This window comes from Coregonus lavaretus (genome assembly GCF_964263955.1).
Source record: "Coregonus lavaretus genome assembly, chromosome: 3".
NCBI lineage: Eukaryota > Metazoa > Chordata > Actinopteri > Salmoniformes > Salmonidae > Coregonus > Coregonus lavaretus.
In genome coordinates this window covers 37,674,750-37,693,529 of record NC_139990.1, presented here as the reverse complement: position 1 = coordinate 37,693,529, position 18,780 = coordinate 37,674,750, and the positions used below count along the sequence as shown (strand labels likewise).

The 18,780-nt window shown below is 43.7% G+C and overlaps 2 protein-coding genes across 2 annotated transcripts in view; both read left to right on the top strand.

The window, feature by feature from the left end:
• Positions 1-289: 289 nt before the first annotated feature.
• On the top strand, positions 290-3,915 carry LOC311110048 (eomesodermin-like; the record flags this gene model as incomplete). The annotated part of the gene is made up of 6 exons (XM_084152966.1): positions 290-813; positions 1,125-1,279; positions 1,425-1,546; positions 1,874-2,029; positions 2,384-2,445; positions 3,150-3,915. 6 exons carry the CDS (start codon positions 290-292, stop codon positions 3,913-3,915), a joined length of 1,785 nt encoding a protein of 594 aa, XP_084009092.1.
• Positions 3,916-10,396: 6,481 nt separating this feature from the next.
• LOC311111937 (ankyrin repeat and IBR domain-containing protein 1-like) overlaps positions 10,397-18,780 on the top strand; it is a 69,880-nt gene continuing 61,496 nt past the window's right edge. The window contains 1 exon segment of the mRNA XM_084154866.1: positions 10,397-10,571. The gene's annotated coding sequence lies outside the window, so the exon portion shown is untranslated.

The following is an 18,780-nucleotide window of genomic DNA, read 5'->3' as shown; positions in this document are numbered from 1 at the left end:
CGGCCAGCCAGACAGGCAGGAGGACTTCTCTGCCTCTTGATTTACAGAAGCCTATAGCCAGTTAGCCCGTTTGAGAGTATAGGTCTATAGCCTATGCAATTATAATTTTGATATTTTGGATATACTTTTAATAAGATAATTGTACTTTTGTTTCTCAAAAGAATGCAGAACTTATCAAGAAGATCCCTGGCACCGGTGCGTCTCCAACCCTTCTGACAGAAGCCCCTGAGCAGAATTGGAAAAGAAAGTTGGACCACATCTAATATAACCTTGCCTGACAAAAATTGCCATGCTCGGAGAGAGAGAGAGCAACGCCTTTCCTTCCCCCAAGGACGCCCCCCGCCCGGAGGAGAGGAGAAAGTCCCCGGTGGTGGGCGCAGATGACCCGGCAATGGCCGGCAGCGCTAGCCGATACACGGAGGGACTCGGGTCAGACCGCTATTATATCTCACCTCCATCCAAGCAAACTGTAGACATGGCGAGTCCATGTTCGTTATTCCCTTATTCCCAGTCCAGTACCGTTTACACGGCATCCGGCGGATCCAGGTATTCGACCTCGCTTCACTTCAGCTCGGTGTTGCCTCCCACGGGATTCTCCTCGGCGGTGTGCGCCGGGCGCAGTCAGTTCGGCTCGGCCTACCAGTTAGGACAGGGTGGATGTCTCTACCCTCCATACAGTACAGGGTCCGGGATCGGCACAATGCCCCTACCCTCAGGCACCGGGGTGAGGGCTCAGGTCTACCTCTGTAACCGGCCTCTTTGGCTCAGGTTCCACCGTCATCAGACCGAGATGATCATCACCAAACAGGGCAGGTGAGTGCGATGTGGCCAGCGGCTAAATCCTTCCGAATGCTTCGGTTTGGCTGGTGCCGAGTGTGCTCGCATACTCCATTAAAAGACCTTCGCTTGAAATACCATAAAAATGTGTCCGCATACTTAAAAGGATGCCATCACCAGTTCGATTGTATTTATATTTTATGTTGTGAAACTGTATTCTCTGAAACGCACCCACACAATCATTTTTTCGCTCTCAAATTCTCACCTGCTCTGGCACATGCATAAAACACCCACACACCGGCACGCACACACACACACACACATTTGAATCTCTGTCTGTTTGTCAGGCGGATGTTCCCGTTCCTGAGTTTCAACCTGACGGGTCTGAATCTCTCTGCTCATTACAACGTGTTTGTGGAGGTCGTGCTCGCTGACCCCAACCACTGGAGGTTCCAAGGCGGGAAATGGATCACCTGTGGAAAGGCAGACAATAATATGCATGGTATAATCCTAGCAATTATAGGCAGTATAAGGATTCTAAACCATTTCTAAATAGATGTTATTATCACATTATTATCACATTACCCACAGCGATGAATAACTCATTTGATTACGAAACAATCTTTATAACCATTTTCTTTCTTTAGGAAACAAAATGTATGTCCATCCTGAATCTCCCAACACGGGAGCACACTGGATGAGACAGGAGATCTCCTTCGGCAAACTGAAGCTCACCAACAACAAAGGAGCCAGCAACAACAACGCACAGGTGATGCATTTTTATGCCACGTGCATGGGAATCATTTTAAGGAAAATAAAACATACCATAAGCCTGGGAATGTATTGATTTATGTAAGAATATTTTCATCCTCTGAAAGTAAACGTCTTCCTACAGTGGTTAGTGTGTAACTTCTAGGCGCACCCACATTTTTTAAAATGCAAAACAAAATAAACACGTATTTTATTCAGTGCGGGCCAAATCGTGAAAACTTTCGCGTAAAATTGCATTGATGTCAGTGGGAGTTTTATGCGAAGTATGCATGTGTATAGGATTTGGCACACAAATTGACTTTCTGTTTTGTTTTTCTGTCTATAGATGATAGTCCTTCAGTCTCTTCATAAGTATCAGCCGCAGCTGCACATTGTTGAGGTGATAGAGGGGGTGGAGGACATGAGCAGTGACCCAAAGACCCAGACCTTCACCTTCCCTGAGAACCAGTTTATAGCCGTCACTGCTTATCAGAACACTGATGTAAGAATGCATCTTTCTCTCTCTCGCTCTCTCTCTCTCTCTCTCTCTCTCTCTCTCTGTCTCTGTCTCTCTCTCTCTCTCTCTCTCTCTCTCTCTCTCTCTCTCTCTCTCTCTCTCTCTCTCTCTCTCTCTCTCTCTCACCCCCCCCCTCTCTCTCTCTCTCTCTCTCTCTCTCTTTCTCTCTCTCTCTCTCTCTCTCTCTCTCTCTCTCTCTCTCTCTCTCTCTCTCTCTCTCTCTCTCTCTCTCTCTCTCTTCTCTCTCTCTCTCTCTCTCTCTCTCTCATGATGTTTCTTAACCCTTTTATCTCTTTATAATACATTGAGTTTTCTAATTGCTTCTCTCTCTTTCCATAGATCACACAACTGAAAATTGACCACAACCCTTTCGCAAAAGGATTCAGGGATAACTATGATTCGTGAGTATCTTTAATTTTTCAGCAATATTTATATTCACTTACAGTGACTGTAATTTTAACAGCTGATTTTCATTACTACTTGGTGATGTCTTATCCCTGACACATTTCCTTATACACTGAGTGTACAAAACAATAGGAACACCTTCCTAATATTGCATTGCAGCCCTATTGCCGTTAGAACAGCCTCAATTCATCGGGGCATGGACTCTACAAGGTGTCGAAAGCGTTCCACAGGGAGGCTGGCCCATGTAGACTCAAATGCTTCCTACAGTTGTGTCAAGTTGGCTGGATGTCCTTTTGGTGGTGGACCATTCTTGATACACATGGGAAACTGTTGAGTGTGAAAAACCCAGCAGCGTTGCAGTTCTTGACACACTCAAATCGGTGCACCTGGCAACTACTACCATATCGCATTCAAAGCCACTTCAATCTTTTGTCTTGCCCATTCACCCTCTGAATGGTACACATACACAATCCTATACACAATCCATGTCTCAATTGTCGCAAGGCTTAAAAATCCTTCTTTAACCTGTCTCCTCCCCATCATCTACACTGATTGAAGTGGATTTAACAAGTGACATCAATAAGGGATCATAGCTTTCACCTGGATTCACCTGGTCAGTCTGTCATGGAAAGAGCAGGTGTCCCTGATGTTTTATACGCTCAGTGTACATTCTCCATCTCACTACTCCTGTGGTTTCTAGGATGTACACAGCTCCAGAGGGTGACCGACTAACCCCCTCCCCCACCGACTCCCACCGCTCCCACCAGATCGTCCCAGGTGCCCGCTACGCCATGCAACCTTTCTTCCAGGACCAGGTCATCAACAACCTGCCCCAGAACCGCTTCTACAACAGTGAGAGGACAGTACCCCAGACCAACAGCCTCCTTTCCCCCCAGCCAGAGGACAGCGCCTCCCAGAGGTGGTTTATCTCCATGCAGCAGGGAGGAGCTGGCCCCAACAAGCTGGATCTCAGTTCCTATGAAGGGGACTACTCCAGCAGCCTGCTCCCCTATGGTATCAAGTCCCTGCCTCTACAGACCTCCCACGCTCTCACCTACTACCCTGACTCTCCCTTCACCTCCATGGCAGCAGGATGGGGGTCTAGAGGATCTTACCAGAGAAAGGTGACCACAGGCCTGCCCTGGTCCCCTAGACCCAGCCCCACTGGGTTCCCAGAGGACCAGCTGTCTGTGCCTGACAAAGACAAGGCTCAGGAGGAAGAGATCAGCAGTATTGGTGGTAACATAGCTTCAGCATGGACTGATACTCACTCCTCCACTCTGAGCCTGGAGAAGGCTGACTCTGGGAACATGGTGTGTAAGAGGAGACGTACGTCTCTGAGTGGACCCGGCACAGAGAACTCCCCCACTATAAAGTGTGAGGATCTGACTGCCACTGACACCTACAGCAAAGACTCCTCCGTTTCTAAAAGCATGGCTTACTATTCCTTCTACACAAGCCCTTAATTAAATTGTTTCTTGTCACCTTTTAAAATCTTGTTGCCAGATTTCCCCCTTTCGTATTTGTTGGAGTTCCAAGTCTGTTGATATTCTGCCAAACCATTACCTATACCAACCTTACCCACCAGAGTTCTAAACCAGTACCTATACCAACCTTACCCACCAGAGTTCTAATAAACCAGTACTACCTATACCAACCTTAGCCACCAGAGTTCTAAACCAGTACTTATACCAACCGTACCCACCAGAGTTCTAAACCAGTACCTATACCAACCTTACCCACCAGAGTTCTAAACCAGTACTACCTATACCAACCTTACCCACCAGAGTTCTAAACCAGTACCTATACCAACCTTACCCACCAGAGTTCTAAACCAGTACCTATACCAACCTTACCCACCAGATGTTTAACAATATGTGACTGACATTGTGATTTTTAACAATATGTGACTAACTGTGTGATTTTTCTTAAAGTGCCAGAGTATTTGATACACCCAGTGGGTTGTGCTATAATGTGTATTGTCCTTCAATGTACCCAATGTATGTACAATATATGCCTTCACATTGAAGTTTTGTTTACAAATGTGACTTTTTATTGAAGGAATGTGAATATGATATTTGTGCACTGTAAAATGTGAGGGATCTTGTATAATATATACTGTACATTGCAATGTTAAGAGTTTTTGTTTTTGTAATAAAAAGCTTCAAGCTTCGTTATCCAACTACTGGAAGAATAGGTGTCTTCGGCCCATCAGCATAGCGGATTAAAGATAACAGTCTAAATCAGGGCTATACCAGCGACTCTACCACTACAGGGCCAATGCAATACGATCTCCATCTATACCATCAAGGTCCAGACATCTTGGCAGTTTGTTACTTCGGATGGTACAGGCTCAGAAATACATATCCTCTCTTCTGGTCACAGATATATATGTTTCATTGTCACACACCGGATAGGTGCAGTGAAATGTGTTGTTTTACAGGGTAAGCCATAGTAGTACGGCACCCCTGGAGCAAATTGGGGATGTTGTAATGAGGAAATATGCTGGATTTTACTCTGATCATCAGTTAGAGCAGTGGTGGTCACCAACCTTTTTGGAGTCAAAGTCACTTTCGGAATCAAAAAGCAAGCCGAGATCTACCACTCAGATTTTTTTTTTACTCTCTTGAGTCAATTTCCCAGAAGCCTCACTAGACTCATGAAGGTAGTAGCCTGGTACCAGTTCAAAAAATCAGTAATTTAGTGTCTAAAAAAGGAGTTAAATATGTGTAAAAATAAACAAAGTTTCCTGATCTTTCTTATATCTCTGAGATATAGGACAGACACTTCAAAACAAACTTCCTTTAGATTAGTTTTTTGCTATCTGTTTTTCCATGTATGAATCTGTTCTTCAATGCGTTTCTATGGGCTAATAGCAGTAAGGCCAAATACAATGTTTCGTCCCCCCCAAAAAAAGGGGTCCTAAAATTCTAAATCAAACATCTAAATGATCCTTGGTAGGAACATCTTAAAACAATTCCATGTTAGCTTAGTAGAACACCCCACCTCATATTGTTCCTATGACCAGAGCAAGTTAAATAATCCTTGATATTAAAGCTGCAATATGCAGAAATCGCTCTGCCATTTTCTGGTTGCTAAAATTCTAATAGTTCACCTAATTTCAGTTTATGTGACAAAACAAGCAGTGTAGAGAATCATTGTACCATCTAAATCGCTGTGAAATATATTTTCAATTACCAAAAATATTGTAATTTCAGATGTTTGAAGCTGGTGTACAAAACCGAAAGTAAAACTAAACTTAACTGCTTCTTAGACTTGCTTTCAATGAGAATGACAGATCTACAGTGCCTTCGGAAAGTATTCAGACCCGTTGACCGTTTCCACATTTTGTTATGTTACAGCCTTATTCTAAAATTTATTAAATAGTTTTTCCCCTCATCAATCTATGCACAATACCCCATAATGACAAAGCAAAAATAGGTTTTTAGAAATTGTTGCTAATTTATTACAAATAAAAAATGGAAATATCACATTTACATACACTCAGTGATGGAGTGGCAAAGCTGTCATCAAGGCAAAGGGTGGCTATTTGAAGAATCTCAAATATAAAATACATTTTGATTTGTTTAACACTTTTTTGGTTACTACATGATTCCATATGTGTTATTTCATAGTTTTAATGTCTTCACTATTATTCTACAATGTAGAAAATAGTAAAAATAAAGAAAAACCCTTGAATGAGTAGGTGTTCTAAAACTTTTGACCGGTAGTGTAAGTATTCAGACCCTTTACTCAGTACATTGTTGAAGCACCTTTGGGAACAAGTACAGCCTTGAGTCTTCTTGGGTATGACGCTACAAGCTTGGCACACCTGTATTTGGGGAGTTTCTCCCATTCTTCTCTGCAGATCCTCTCAAGCTCTGTCAGGGTGGATGGGGAGAGTTGCTGCACAGCTATTTTCAGGTCTCTCCAGAGATGTTAGATCGGGTTAAAGTCTGAGCTCTGGCTTGGCCACTCAAGGACATTCAGAGACTTGTCCCGAAGCCACTCCTGTGTTGTCTTGGCTGTGTGCTTAGGGTTGTTGTCCTGTTGGAAGGTGAACCTTTGCCCCAGTCTGAGGTCCTGAGCGCTCTGGAGCAGGTTTTCATCAAGGATCTCTCTGTACTTTGCTCCTTTCATCTTTGCCTCAATCCTGACTAGTCTCCCAGTCCCTGCCGCTGAAAAACATCCCCACAGCATGATGCTGCCACCACCATGCTTCACCGTAGGGATGGTGCCAGGTTTCCTCCAGACGTAACGCTTCGCATTCAGGCCAAAGAGTTCAATCTTGGTTTCATCAGACCAGAAAATCTTGTTTCTCATGGTCTGAGAGTCTTTAGGTGCCTTTTGGCAAACTACAAGCGGGCTGTCATGTGCCTTTTACTGAGGAGTGGCTTCTGTCTGGCCACTCTACCATAAAGGCCTGATTGGTGAAGTGCTGCAGAGATGGTTGTCCTTCTGGAAGGTTCTCCCATCTCCCCAGAGGAACTCTAGAGCTCAGTCAGAGTGACCATCGGGTTCTTGGTCACTTCCCTGACCAAGGTCTTTCTCCCCCATTGCTCAGTTTGGCAGGCCAAACTTCTTCCATTTAAGAATGATGGCGGCCTCTGTGTTCATGGGGACCTTCAATGCTGCAGAATTTTTTGGTACCCTTCTCCAGATCGGTGCCTCGACACAATCCTGTCTCGGAGCTCTATGGACAATTCCTTTGACCTCATTGCTTGGTTTTTGCTCTGACATGCACTGTCAACTGTGGGACCTTATATAGACAGGTGTGTGCCTTTCCAAATCATGTACAATCAATTGAATTTACCACAGGTGGACTCCAATCAAGTTTTAGAAACATATCAAGGATGATCAATGGAAATAGGATACACCTGAGCTCAATTTAGAGTCTCATAGCAAAGGGTCTGAATACTTATTTAAATAAGGTATTAATGTTTTTTATTTTTCATACATTTGCAAATATTTCAAAAAACCTGTTTTAGCTTTGTCATTATGGGGTATTGTGTGTAGATTGCTGAGGATTTTTATTTATTTAATCCATTTTAGAACAAGGCTGTAAAGTAAGAAAATGTGGAAAACGTCAATGGGTCTGAATACTTTCCGAAGGCATTGTATAACTCATATTTCTATGTGAATTTGGTTTGGTCATATTGCATCTTTAAAATAAACATGAGGAGCTGATAATAATAATAAACAGCGCGAGGGGAAGTAGGGAGAAGAGCATTTATGTTTTATAAAAGTGTTTAATAAAAACAGTGTTGACAGCACTGAATAAAACTTAAACATGAACTCACTTATATAAACAGAAACAATTTGCTGTACTCTCTCTGGTCATGGTTTTAAAAGTGATGAAATCTCACCTAGGCTGGTATCAAACTTTCCTGTGTGGTTGTGGAAGCTGTAGGAACGGTGATTTGAGCTATCTGATTGGCTAGCGCAGTAGGCATACCTTTTTTTTAGCTCTCCTGGTCCGCTGGGTAGGCAGAGTTTACCCCATCAGACAAATGAAATGGTTCAAAATGGGAACACTTTGCCTACCAGGCACGCAGGGCTTCTGAAATCTAGTGCACCTGCCGCCAACAGACAAATTGAAAAACAAAATAGGAGCGCAAGGCTTTATTGTTGGTTTTTCCACAGAAATGTTTGGTGATCGACTAGGAATGCCTTGAAGATCCACCGGTTGATCTCGATCCACCGGTTGGTGACCACTGAGTCGGAGCGTTTGTCAAACACAAAACTGTATCTGGCAAAGCAAGACAACCCCTGAAAGACACTTTCAATAACTTATTTTCTTAAATGATCAGTGACATGGAATACTTTAAATCAATGGATTTTGAACCATGATCAGAATGTTAGATCTATCCTATGTAAATAAAGCTCTGAGCCTACCTACGCACAATCACATCCTCCATTGAGAACAATGAGGGGATTCGATTAATCTGTCCCGGGTGGTCCTAGGCGTGTTTTGCACGGGTGAAAGTTGATTATGTTCGTTTTGGAACTGGGCTGCCTCCAGGGCTTGAGCCAGGTGCCCCGCTCTGGCCCACGGCGAACTCGGCTCAAAACAAAAGTGATGTATAGGAGTGAACGTTATTTATTAATAAGGGTTACATGGAGAAAATCAGACCTCTCTGAATGCTTGGAGAAAAAAAACAAGTGACCCTCCCCTATACCCAGAATAATAATTAAAACAAAGTGGATAGCAGAGAACATGTCTACCATTTACCCTCACTTATTGGACAGACCAGAGCCTTAGATGTGCTGTTTTAGAAACTGTTCTTCATCCTGTAAGCATTAAATGGCAACGCAGGAATTTTGATAGGTTCAGGGCTGCGAGCCAGAAGGTTGTGGGTTCGTAGACCACTGTGGACAAGAGGAGGGGTGGAAAGATCTGCTTTATAGTAAAAGCATTGCATGAATCTATCATCATATTTGCAGGTCCAAGAAAAAATTGTGTTTTATAAAAATGTCATGCAATTCTACGTCATTTTACATATTAGCGGAATCTTCAAGGCTAAGAATGGACAGAGAGATAGGCCTATGTGTTCATCTGACAGGCTAAGAATGGACAGAGAGATAGGCCTATCTGTTCATCTGACAGGTTAAAAATGGACAGAGAGATAGGCCTATGTGTTCATCTGACAGGTTAGGAATGGACAGAGAGATAGGCCTATGTGTTCATCTGACAGGCTAAGAATGGACAGAGAGATAGGCCTATGTGTTCATCTGACAGGTTAGGAATGGACAGAGAGATAGGCCTATGTGTTCATCTGACAGGCTAAGAATGGACAGAGAGATAGGCCTATGTGTTCATCTTGTCATATTTCTCCAATGCCAAATCAGTGTGTCTTGCAGCGATGGGACAAGACCGTAACTACCAATTGGGGAGAAAAAGGGGTAAAAATAACAAAAGCAGCAGCTCTTTGCTGTTTCCTTTGACAGTCTCTCTCTGGTCATGGTTTTAAAAGTTATGAAATCTCACCTAGGCTAGTATTAAACTTTGCTGTGGGGTTGTGGAAGCTGTAGGAACAGTGATTTGAGCTATCTGATTGGCCAGCGCAGTAGGCGTACTTTATTTAGCGCTGGGTAGGCAAAGTTTATTCCATCAGACAAATGAAATGGTTCAAAATGGGAACACTTTGCCTACCAGGTGCACAGGGCTTCTGAATCAAGTCACCTACCGCCAACAGCGCAAGACTAATTGAAAAACAGACATTTCTACAGAAATGTTTGGTGATCGACTAGGAATGCCTTGAAGATTGACCAGTTGATCTCAAACCACCGGTTGATGACCACTGCTCTATGCACTTCTTGATGAACTCAGTCACCGAGTCAGTGTATACGTCAATGTTATTCTCAGAGACAACCCAGAACACATCCCAGTCCGTGTGATCAAAACAATCTTGAAGCATTGATTCAGATTGGTCAAACCAACATTGAACAGTCGCTTCTTAGGCTGCGTTTACACAGGCAGACAAATTCTGATATTTTTTCACTAATAGTTATTTTGACCAATCGGATCTGAAAAATATTGGATGTGAAAAGATCTAGTGAAATACCCATACATCATTGGTTGAGAAAGCCTGGACCAAGAGAAGCATGACTATTGAAATGATGGACTCTGCCGCCCTCGAGTGGGAGAAAGTCACAAGTGCTGGTTGTACAAGAGGAAAACTCTCATTTGTTTTTAATGTGGAACATTCACTTTCTGGAAGGGAGGAAGCGTTTACCGGTAATTTACAGTAAACAAACAGGACATGAGTAATTGTTGACATAAAAATATTCTGAAAGATTCTTAGAGAAAGGAATCATCATTTAACTTAAAACTTCCTAGAACGTTAACATCCTGCACTTTACAGCGTAGCCCTGATTCCTGATAACACCCAACTGGCAGTCTGGTGCTTTGAGCGTCAGTGGCCAACAAAACAGAGGGAGGGCAGAGTGCAGACAGCCAGCTACACAGGCAGACTAACGGCTAGAGGAACAACGAAAGCTTTTGAGTACACACGCATTATGGAATATCAGCATTGCCTGACAGAAGAATAGGGAATAGTCACTGGCAGCAGAAGTGCGAGTGTTCAGGACAACATTCTGGGGAACCGCACGAGCCTCTTTTGTAAGTCTAGTTAGTTAGCTGGCTAGCTAGTTAATCAATGTTTTTAACTTGCTAGTTAGCGAACACAGAAAAGCCAGAGAAGTGTAGTTAAATTGCTAGCTAGTCATTGTCAACTGCTGCGAGTTGTTAGCTAAGGTTGGCTAGTTAGTTAGCTTTCTCAAGGTACTGTTAGCTAGCTTGGTCAAAACAGCTAGCTAACTTTAGCTAGTTGGCTAGCTAACGATAATGTAGCTAGCTAATCTGCCTAAAACACAGATTTGTGGTCGCTAGCTAGCTAGTTTACAAACATGAACAATTAGTAAGCAGCTAACTAGCTATAACGTTTTAAAATGTGTTCGTTAAAACAACAAAAAGTTGGACGATGAAGAAGCTAACTAACGTTAGCTAGCTACAATAATGCTAGTTACAAAACATGTCAGCCACTTGATATCCCCTAACGGCCTAAAATTTAACTTTACAGTCAAGTCTGGCTGACTGGGCATTGTTACTTTGTCTGTTGAATATATTGGTTGCTACTGATTAGCTAGCTAGCAGTCAGGCGAAATTTCCTGCATGATGAACCTGCAAACATTATCACCTTTGAAAAGGCAGTGCCAATGGACAGTGTTTTGGTTGACAGCTGTTAGATAATAAATAGCTAGCTAGCTATCATGTTAGCTGGACGTTCGTATCAAAGATTGAACACTAGTATCAACAAGTGACCCAGTGATTCCAAGAAATGTGTTATTTCTACCTTCTGCCTTGGTACAAAATGTGTATGGCGGGCGGTATCTTAAACCTTTTTTTGGGGGGGGCTCAGTCGGTGTCTCAACTTACTGTTGAGTTCGAATAATAGAATACACAAGGTGCAATTTCGAAAATTGGTTGTGCATCAGCAGTCACTTAATTAGCCCATGTCAGCATTTTGTTGTTGTTGATTGGTAAGTTAGTCTAGCTATCTAAACTTGTAGTAAGCATGGTCTAATTACCGACTTGGGTGGGGCCATTGATCATCAGGTATCAAATGCAGACCCATGAGCCACTGCAGCCCCTCATGATGAGTTCTGTTTTTTTGTGGCCCCCATCCCTGAGCTAGCTAACACTAGACTGACATAATGTCATGCAAACAGGCCAGATCCAGCATAGTTCTCTGACACATTTGACAGTTCTAATAGCTTGGGTACCAGCAAACCAGTATTCATTAATATTCACTCAACTGGACATTACATTTACGTCATTTAGCAGACACTCTTATCCAGAGCGACTTACAAATTGGTGCATTCACCTTATAGCCACCTTATAGCCAGTGGGATAACCACTTTTCACATTATATATATTTATTTCTTTGTATATATACATTTTATTTTTAGTCTTTTTTTTGGAGGGGGGGGGTAGAAGGATTACTTTATCCTATCCCAGGTATTCCTTAAAGAGGTGGGGTTTCAAATGTCTCCGGAAGGTGGTGAGTGACTCCGCTGTCCTGGCGTCGTGAGGGGGCTTGTTCCACCATTGGGGTGCCAGAGCAGCGAACAGTTTTGACTGGGCTGAGCAAACATCTCATGCAGTGTCAGAAAAACCAGGGGACTTCTAAGAATGTAACTCCAGTGTTAAGAGAGAGAATGAACCTCTTCTCTTTTTAGTCATAGATATGGCTACAAAGGCTGCGTTCATACAGGAAACCCAATTCTAATCTTTTCTCAATAGTTGGTCTTTTGACCGTTCACATCCAATCCAATTATTATTATTATTATTATTTTTATATTTTTTATATTTTTAACAACAACAAAAAATCTTTGCATTTATATGTTTTTTACACTCCAGATACAAACTTATACAAAGTCACCTCCATCCCTACTACCTGCATTATTGTTTGCCACTTGGCCTTAAATTGTACCAATTTGTTTTTCTCGGTCGCCCATGCTATTTCAATATTTGAATAATAAATAATTTGATTTTTCCATTGTGTCAATGATGGCAGATTGATTGACTTAAAAGTTTTTTGTAAACATTTTTTCAAGATGGGAAGAGAATCGTCTAGCCCATTGGGTATTTCACTTTCACATCCAATATTTTTCAGATCCGATTGGTCAAAAGAAAAATTAGTGAAAAAATATCAGAATTTGTCTGCCTGTGTAAACGCAGCCTAAGAAGCGACTGTTCAATGTTGGATTGACCAATCTGAATCAATGCTTCAAGATTGTTTTGATCACACGGACTGGGATGTGTTCTGGGTTGTCTCTGAGAATAACATTGACGTATACACTGACTCGGTGACTGAGTTCATCAAGAAGTGCATAGAGCAGTGGTCATCAACCAGTGGTTTGAGATCAACTGGTCAATCTTCAAGGCATTCCTAGTCGATCACCAAACATTTCTGTAGAAATGTCTGTTTTTCAATTAGTCTTGCGCTGTTGGTGGTAGGTGACTTGATTCAGAAGCCCTGTGCACCTGGTAGGCAAAGTGTTCCCATTTTGAACCATTTCATTTGTCTGATGGAATAAACTTTGCCTACCCAGTGGACCAGGAGCGCTAAATAAAGTATGCCTACTGCGCTGGCCAATCAGATAGCTCAAATCACTGTTCCTACAGCTTCCACAACCCCACAGCAAAGTTTAATACTAGCCTAGGTGAGATTTCATAACTTTTAAAACCATGACCAGAGAGAGACTGTCAAAGGAAACAGCAAAGAGCTGCTGCTTTTGTTATTTTTACCCCTTTTTCTCCCCAATTGGTAGTTACGGTCTTGTCCTATCGCTGCAACTCCCGTATAGACTCAGGAGAGTCGAACGTCGAGAGCCATGCGTCCTCCGAAACATGACCCCGCCAAGCCGCACTGCTTCTTGACACACTGCTCGCTTAACCCGGACGCCAGCCGCACCAATGTGTCGGAGGAAACACTGTACAGCTGGCGACCGAAGTCAGCGTGCATGCGCCCGGCCGCCACAAGGAGTCGCTAGAGCGCGATGGGACAAGGACATCCCAGCCAGCTAAACCCTCCCCTAACCCCGACTACGCTGGGCCAATTGTGCGCCACCTCATGGGTCTCCCCACAGCACCAGGATCAAACCCATATCTACAGTGCTATGAAAATGTATTTGCCCCCTTTCTAATTTTCTCTACTTTTGCATATTTGTGATACTAAATGTTATCAGATCTTCAACCAAAACATAATATTAGATAAAGGGAACATAAGTGAACAAATAACACAACAATTACATATTTATTTCATAAACAAAGTTATGCAACACGCAATTATGCAACACCTGTGTGAAAAAGTAATTTCCCCCTTACACTCAATAACTGGTTGTGCCACCTTTAGCTGCAATGACTCCAACCAAATGCTTACTGTAGTTGTTAATCAGTCTCTCACGTCACTGTGGAGGAATTTTGGCCCACTCTTCCATGTAGAACTGCTTTATCTCAGTGACGTGTGGGTTTTCAAGCATGAACTGCTCGTTCCAAGTCCTGCCACAACATCTCAATTGGGATTAGGTCTGGACTTTGACTAGGCCATTCCAAAACTTCCAATTTGTTGCTTTTTAGCAATTTTCATGTAGACTTGATTGTGTGTTTTGGATCATTGTCTTGCTGCATGACCCAGCTGCGCTTCAGCTTCAGCTCACAGACGGATGGTCTGACATTCTCCTGTAGAGTTCTCTGATACAGAGCAGAATTCATGGTTCCTTCTATTAAGGCAAGTCGTCCAGGTCCTGAGTCAGCAAAGCATCCCCCAACCATCACACCACCACCACCTTTGGTATGATGTTCTTACTGTGGAATGCAGAGTTTGGTTTTCGCCAGGCATTACTGGAAACATGTCGTCCAAAAAGTTATACTTTTGAATCATCTATCCATAGAACGTTCTTCCAAGAGTCTTGATGATCATCCAGGTGCTTTTTGGCAAACAAGTCAACTTTTTGGATGAGATGGGTCCCATTATGCCTGGCGTAAACCAAACACTGCATTCCACAGTAAGAACATCATACCAAAGGTCAAGCATGGTGGTGGTGGTGTGATGGTTCTGGTCAGTGTCACGGGAGGAAAGGAGAGAGCAGGTCCCTGCTCCCTCCGCTGAGACTGACCATCAGATGCAGGTAGGCCTACCCTACCATCAGTCCAGTAAAATGAAAAAGCAAATAATGTTAACGGATCTATTTTATTATCAAAGCTCGAGTTTTGAAATATAATATGGTCTGAGAAGAACAATATTGGTAAGTTAGGCATATAGCCAATATGCTGTGATAATGTATTAGGCCTACTGCAAAAACTGTTTTTATTAGGTTAATGTTGCATAGGCGTACATATTTTAAGTAAGAAGCTGAGCGGTAGATCTCGGCTTGATTTTTGACTCCGAAAGTGATCTTGACTCAGAAAAGGTTGGTGACCACTGGCATAGGGTATGGTGTTTCCACTGTGACGATTAGAACTTATCCAAACCAAAAGCCGTGGATAGATGGCAGCATTCACGGAAAACTGAAAGCACAAACCTCCGGATTTAACCACGGCAAGGTGATTGGGAACATGGACGAGTACAAACAGTTCAGCTATGCCCGCCGTAAGGCAATCAAACAGGCAGAACGTCACTACAGAGACAAAGTGGAGTCATAATTCAACAGCTCAGACATGAGATGTATGTGGCCGGGTATCCAGACTATCATGGATTATAAAGGGAAAACCAGCCATGTTGCAGACACTGATGCCTTGCTTCCGGACAAGCAAAACACCTTCTTCGCCTGCTTTGATGAAAACACAGTGCCGCCGACTCGGGTCACTGCCGCTGATGAGGACTGTGAGCTTTCGTTCTCAGTGGCCGACGTGAGTAAGACATTTTAACCATGTTAACCCTCGCAAGGCTGCCGGCCTCAGAGCTAGCTGGCTGGAGTGTTGACGGACATATTCAATCTCTCCCTATCCCAGTCTGTTGTCCCGACTTGCTTCAAGATGTCCACCGTTGTTCCTGTACCCAAGAAAGCTATGGTAACTGAACTAAATGACTATCGCCCCGTAGCACTCACTTCTGCTAGTTAAGGTTCATATCACCTCCACCTTACCAAACACCCTAGACCCACTAACATTTGCATACCGCCCCAACAGATCCACGGATTACACAATCGCCATCGCACCGTACACTGCCATATAGCTATGTAAGAATGCTGTTCATTGACTGCAGCTCAGCCTTCAACACCATAGTGCCCTCCAAGCTCATCACTAAGCTTGGGACCCTGGGTCTGAACCCAGCCCTGTGCAACTGGACCCTGGACTTCCTGACGGGGCAACCCCAGGTGGTGAAGGTAGGCAACGACACCTCCACTACGCTGATCCTCAACACAGGGGCCCCACAAGTGTGCGTGCTCAGCCCCCTCCTGTACTCCCTGTTCACCCATGACTGCGTGGCCACGCACACCTCCAACTAAATCATCAAGTTTGCAGATGACACAACAGTAGTAGGCCTGATTACCAACAACGATGAGACAGCCTACAGGGAGGAGGTGAAGGCCCTGGCAGAGTGGTGCCAGGAAAATAACCTCTCCCTCAATGTCAACAAAATGAAGGGGCTGATCATGGACTTCAGGAGACAGCAGAGGCAGCATGCCCCCATCCACATCGACAGTGCTGCAGTGGAGAGGGTGAAAAGCTTCAAGTTGCTTGGCGTGCACATCACTGACAACCTGAAATGATCCATCCACACAGACAGTGTGGTGAAGAAGGCGCAACAACGTCTCTTCAACCTCAGGAGGTTGCAGAAATTCTTCTTGGCTCCTAAGACCCTCACAAACTTCTACATACGCACTATTGAGAGCATCCTGTTGGGCTGTATCACCGCATGGTATGGCAACTGCACTGTCCGAAAGCGCAGGGCTCTTCGGGTGGTGCGGTCGGCCAGGACATCTACAGCACCCGGTGTCACAGGAAGGCCAAGAAGATCATCAAGGACCTCAGCCACCCGAGCCACGGCCTGTTCACCCCACTATCTTCTAGAAGGTGGAGACAGTACAGGTGCATCAAAGCTGGGACCGAGAGACTGAAAAACAGCTTCTATCTCAAGGCCATCAGACTGTTAAATAGTCACAACTAGCCGGCCTCAGCCCAGTGCCCTGCCCTGAACTTTAGTCACTGTTACTAGCCGGTTATCACCCGGTACTCAACCCTGCACCTTAGAGACTGCTTCCCTATGTACAAAGTCATTGAACACTGGTCCCTTGAATAATGTTTTACCAATAACACCCATTCAAACATCTTCCATCCCGCTTTATAGGAATCCATCCAGTCATCAGTCCCGTGTAGCTCAGTTGGTAGAGCATGGCGCTTGCAACGCCAGTATGTCGCTCTGGATAAGAGCGTCTGCTAAATGACTAAACTGTAAATGTAAAAATATTATGACAAGAACAGCTCAAATAAGCAAAGAGAAACGACAGTCCATCATTACTTGAAGACATGAAGGTCAGTTAATCTGGAAAATTTCAAGAACTTTAAAAGTTTCTTCAAGTGCAGTCGCAAAAACCATCAAGCGCTATGATGAAACTGGCTCTCATGAGGACTGCCACAAGAAAGGAAGACCCAGAGTTACCTCTGCTGCAGAGGATAAGTTCATTAGAGTTAACTGCACCTCAGATTGCAGCCCAAATAAATGCTTCACAGAGTTCAAGTAACACATCTCAACATCAACTGTTCAGAGGAGACTGCGTGAATCAGGCCTTCATGGTCGAATTGCTGCAAAGAAACCACTACTAAAGGACACCAATAAGAAGAAGAGACTGAGACTGGCTTGAGCCAAGAAACACAAGCAATTGACATTAGACCGGTGGAAATCTGTCCTTTGGTCTGATGAGTCCAAATTTGCAGTTTTGTACTGCTCCTACGGCCGCTTCTACAGTGCCTTGCAAAAGTATTCATCCCCCTTGGCGTTTTTCCTATTTTGTTGCCTTACAACCTGGAATTCAAATGGATTTTTGGGGGGTTTGTATCATTTGATTTACACAACATGCCTACCACTTTGAATATGCAAAATCTGGCCTACGTCCTCTGGTCTTGTCCTCTGTGACGATCTAAACTCATTTGGGATGCAGAAGGTCCTATGGTCCTGTCCTCTGTGACGATCTAAACTCATTTGGGATGCAGAAGGTCCTATGGTCCTGTCCTCTGTGAAGTTCTAAACTCATTTGGGATGCAGAAGGTCCTCTGGTCCTGTCCTCCTGTGAAGACCTAAACTCATTTGGGATCACATTATACTTTATTGATACCCAAGGGGAAAATGAGTTTGTTATCAAAACAGCCCCAACAGGTCACACAATAAAACCGTCAAAAACAATCAAGACAATCACATTGAATATGTGGAGGCTGAGCCAAATAAACAAACATTTTGTAACGTGCCCAGGAAGAGTTGCAAATTAAAACAATTTGGTGGTATGTCACATGAATTCCCAAACGTTAGCTAGTAGCATGTTTTGTAATTTGTACTGCTGAGTGGAGTTGAGGTTTTAATACAGTCTGTGCCTTTGTAAGACGTGACAATATAGTCCTAGTCTACACTGGGTACATGTCTTTGTAATCTATTACAATACACACTTGGTACTGACTCATACAGTCTATGTCTGGGTACTGACTCATACAGTCTATGTCTGGGTACTGACTCATAAAGTCTGTCTGGGTACTGACTCATACAGTCTGTCTTGGTACTGACTCATACAGTCTATGTCTGGGTACCGTCTCATACAGTCTATGTCTGTGTACCGACTCATACAGTCTGTCTGTGTACCGACTCATACAGTCTGTGTCTGGGTACCATCTCATACAGTCTATGTCTGGGTACCGACTCATACAGTCTATGTCGGTACCGACTCATACAGTCTATGTCGGTACCGACTCATACAGTCTGTCTGGGTACCGAGTCATACAGTCTGTCTGGGTACTGTCTCATACAGTCTGTCTGGGTACTGTCTCATACAGTCTGTCTAGGTACTGTCTCATACAGTCTATGTCTGGGTACTGTCTCATACAGTCTATGTCTGGATACTGTCTCATACAGTCTGTCTGGGTACTGTAGAGATGTCCCTATTGTGAGTAGAGCAGGATGGTAGTAGGAGCATGTCCGTCCCCACTGCCCTGTGCCTGTGTACCCACATGGACATATGGCATCGGTGGAGTCCAAGTCCACAATGGGTCTTATGGTTAGTCCCAAATGGCGCCCTATTCCCTATGTAGTGCGCTACTTTTGACCAGGACCCAAAGG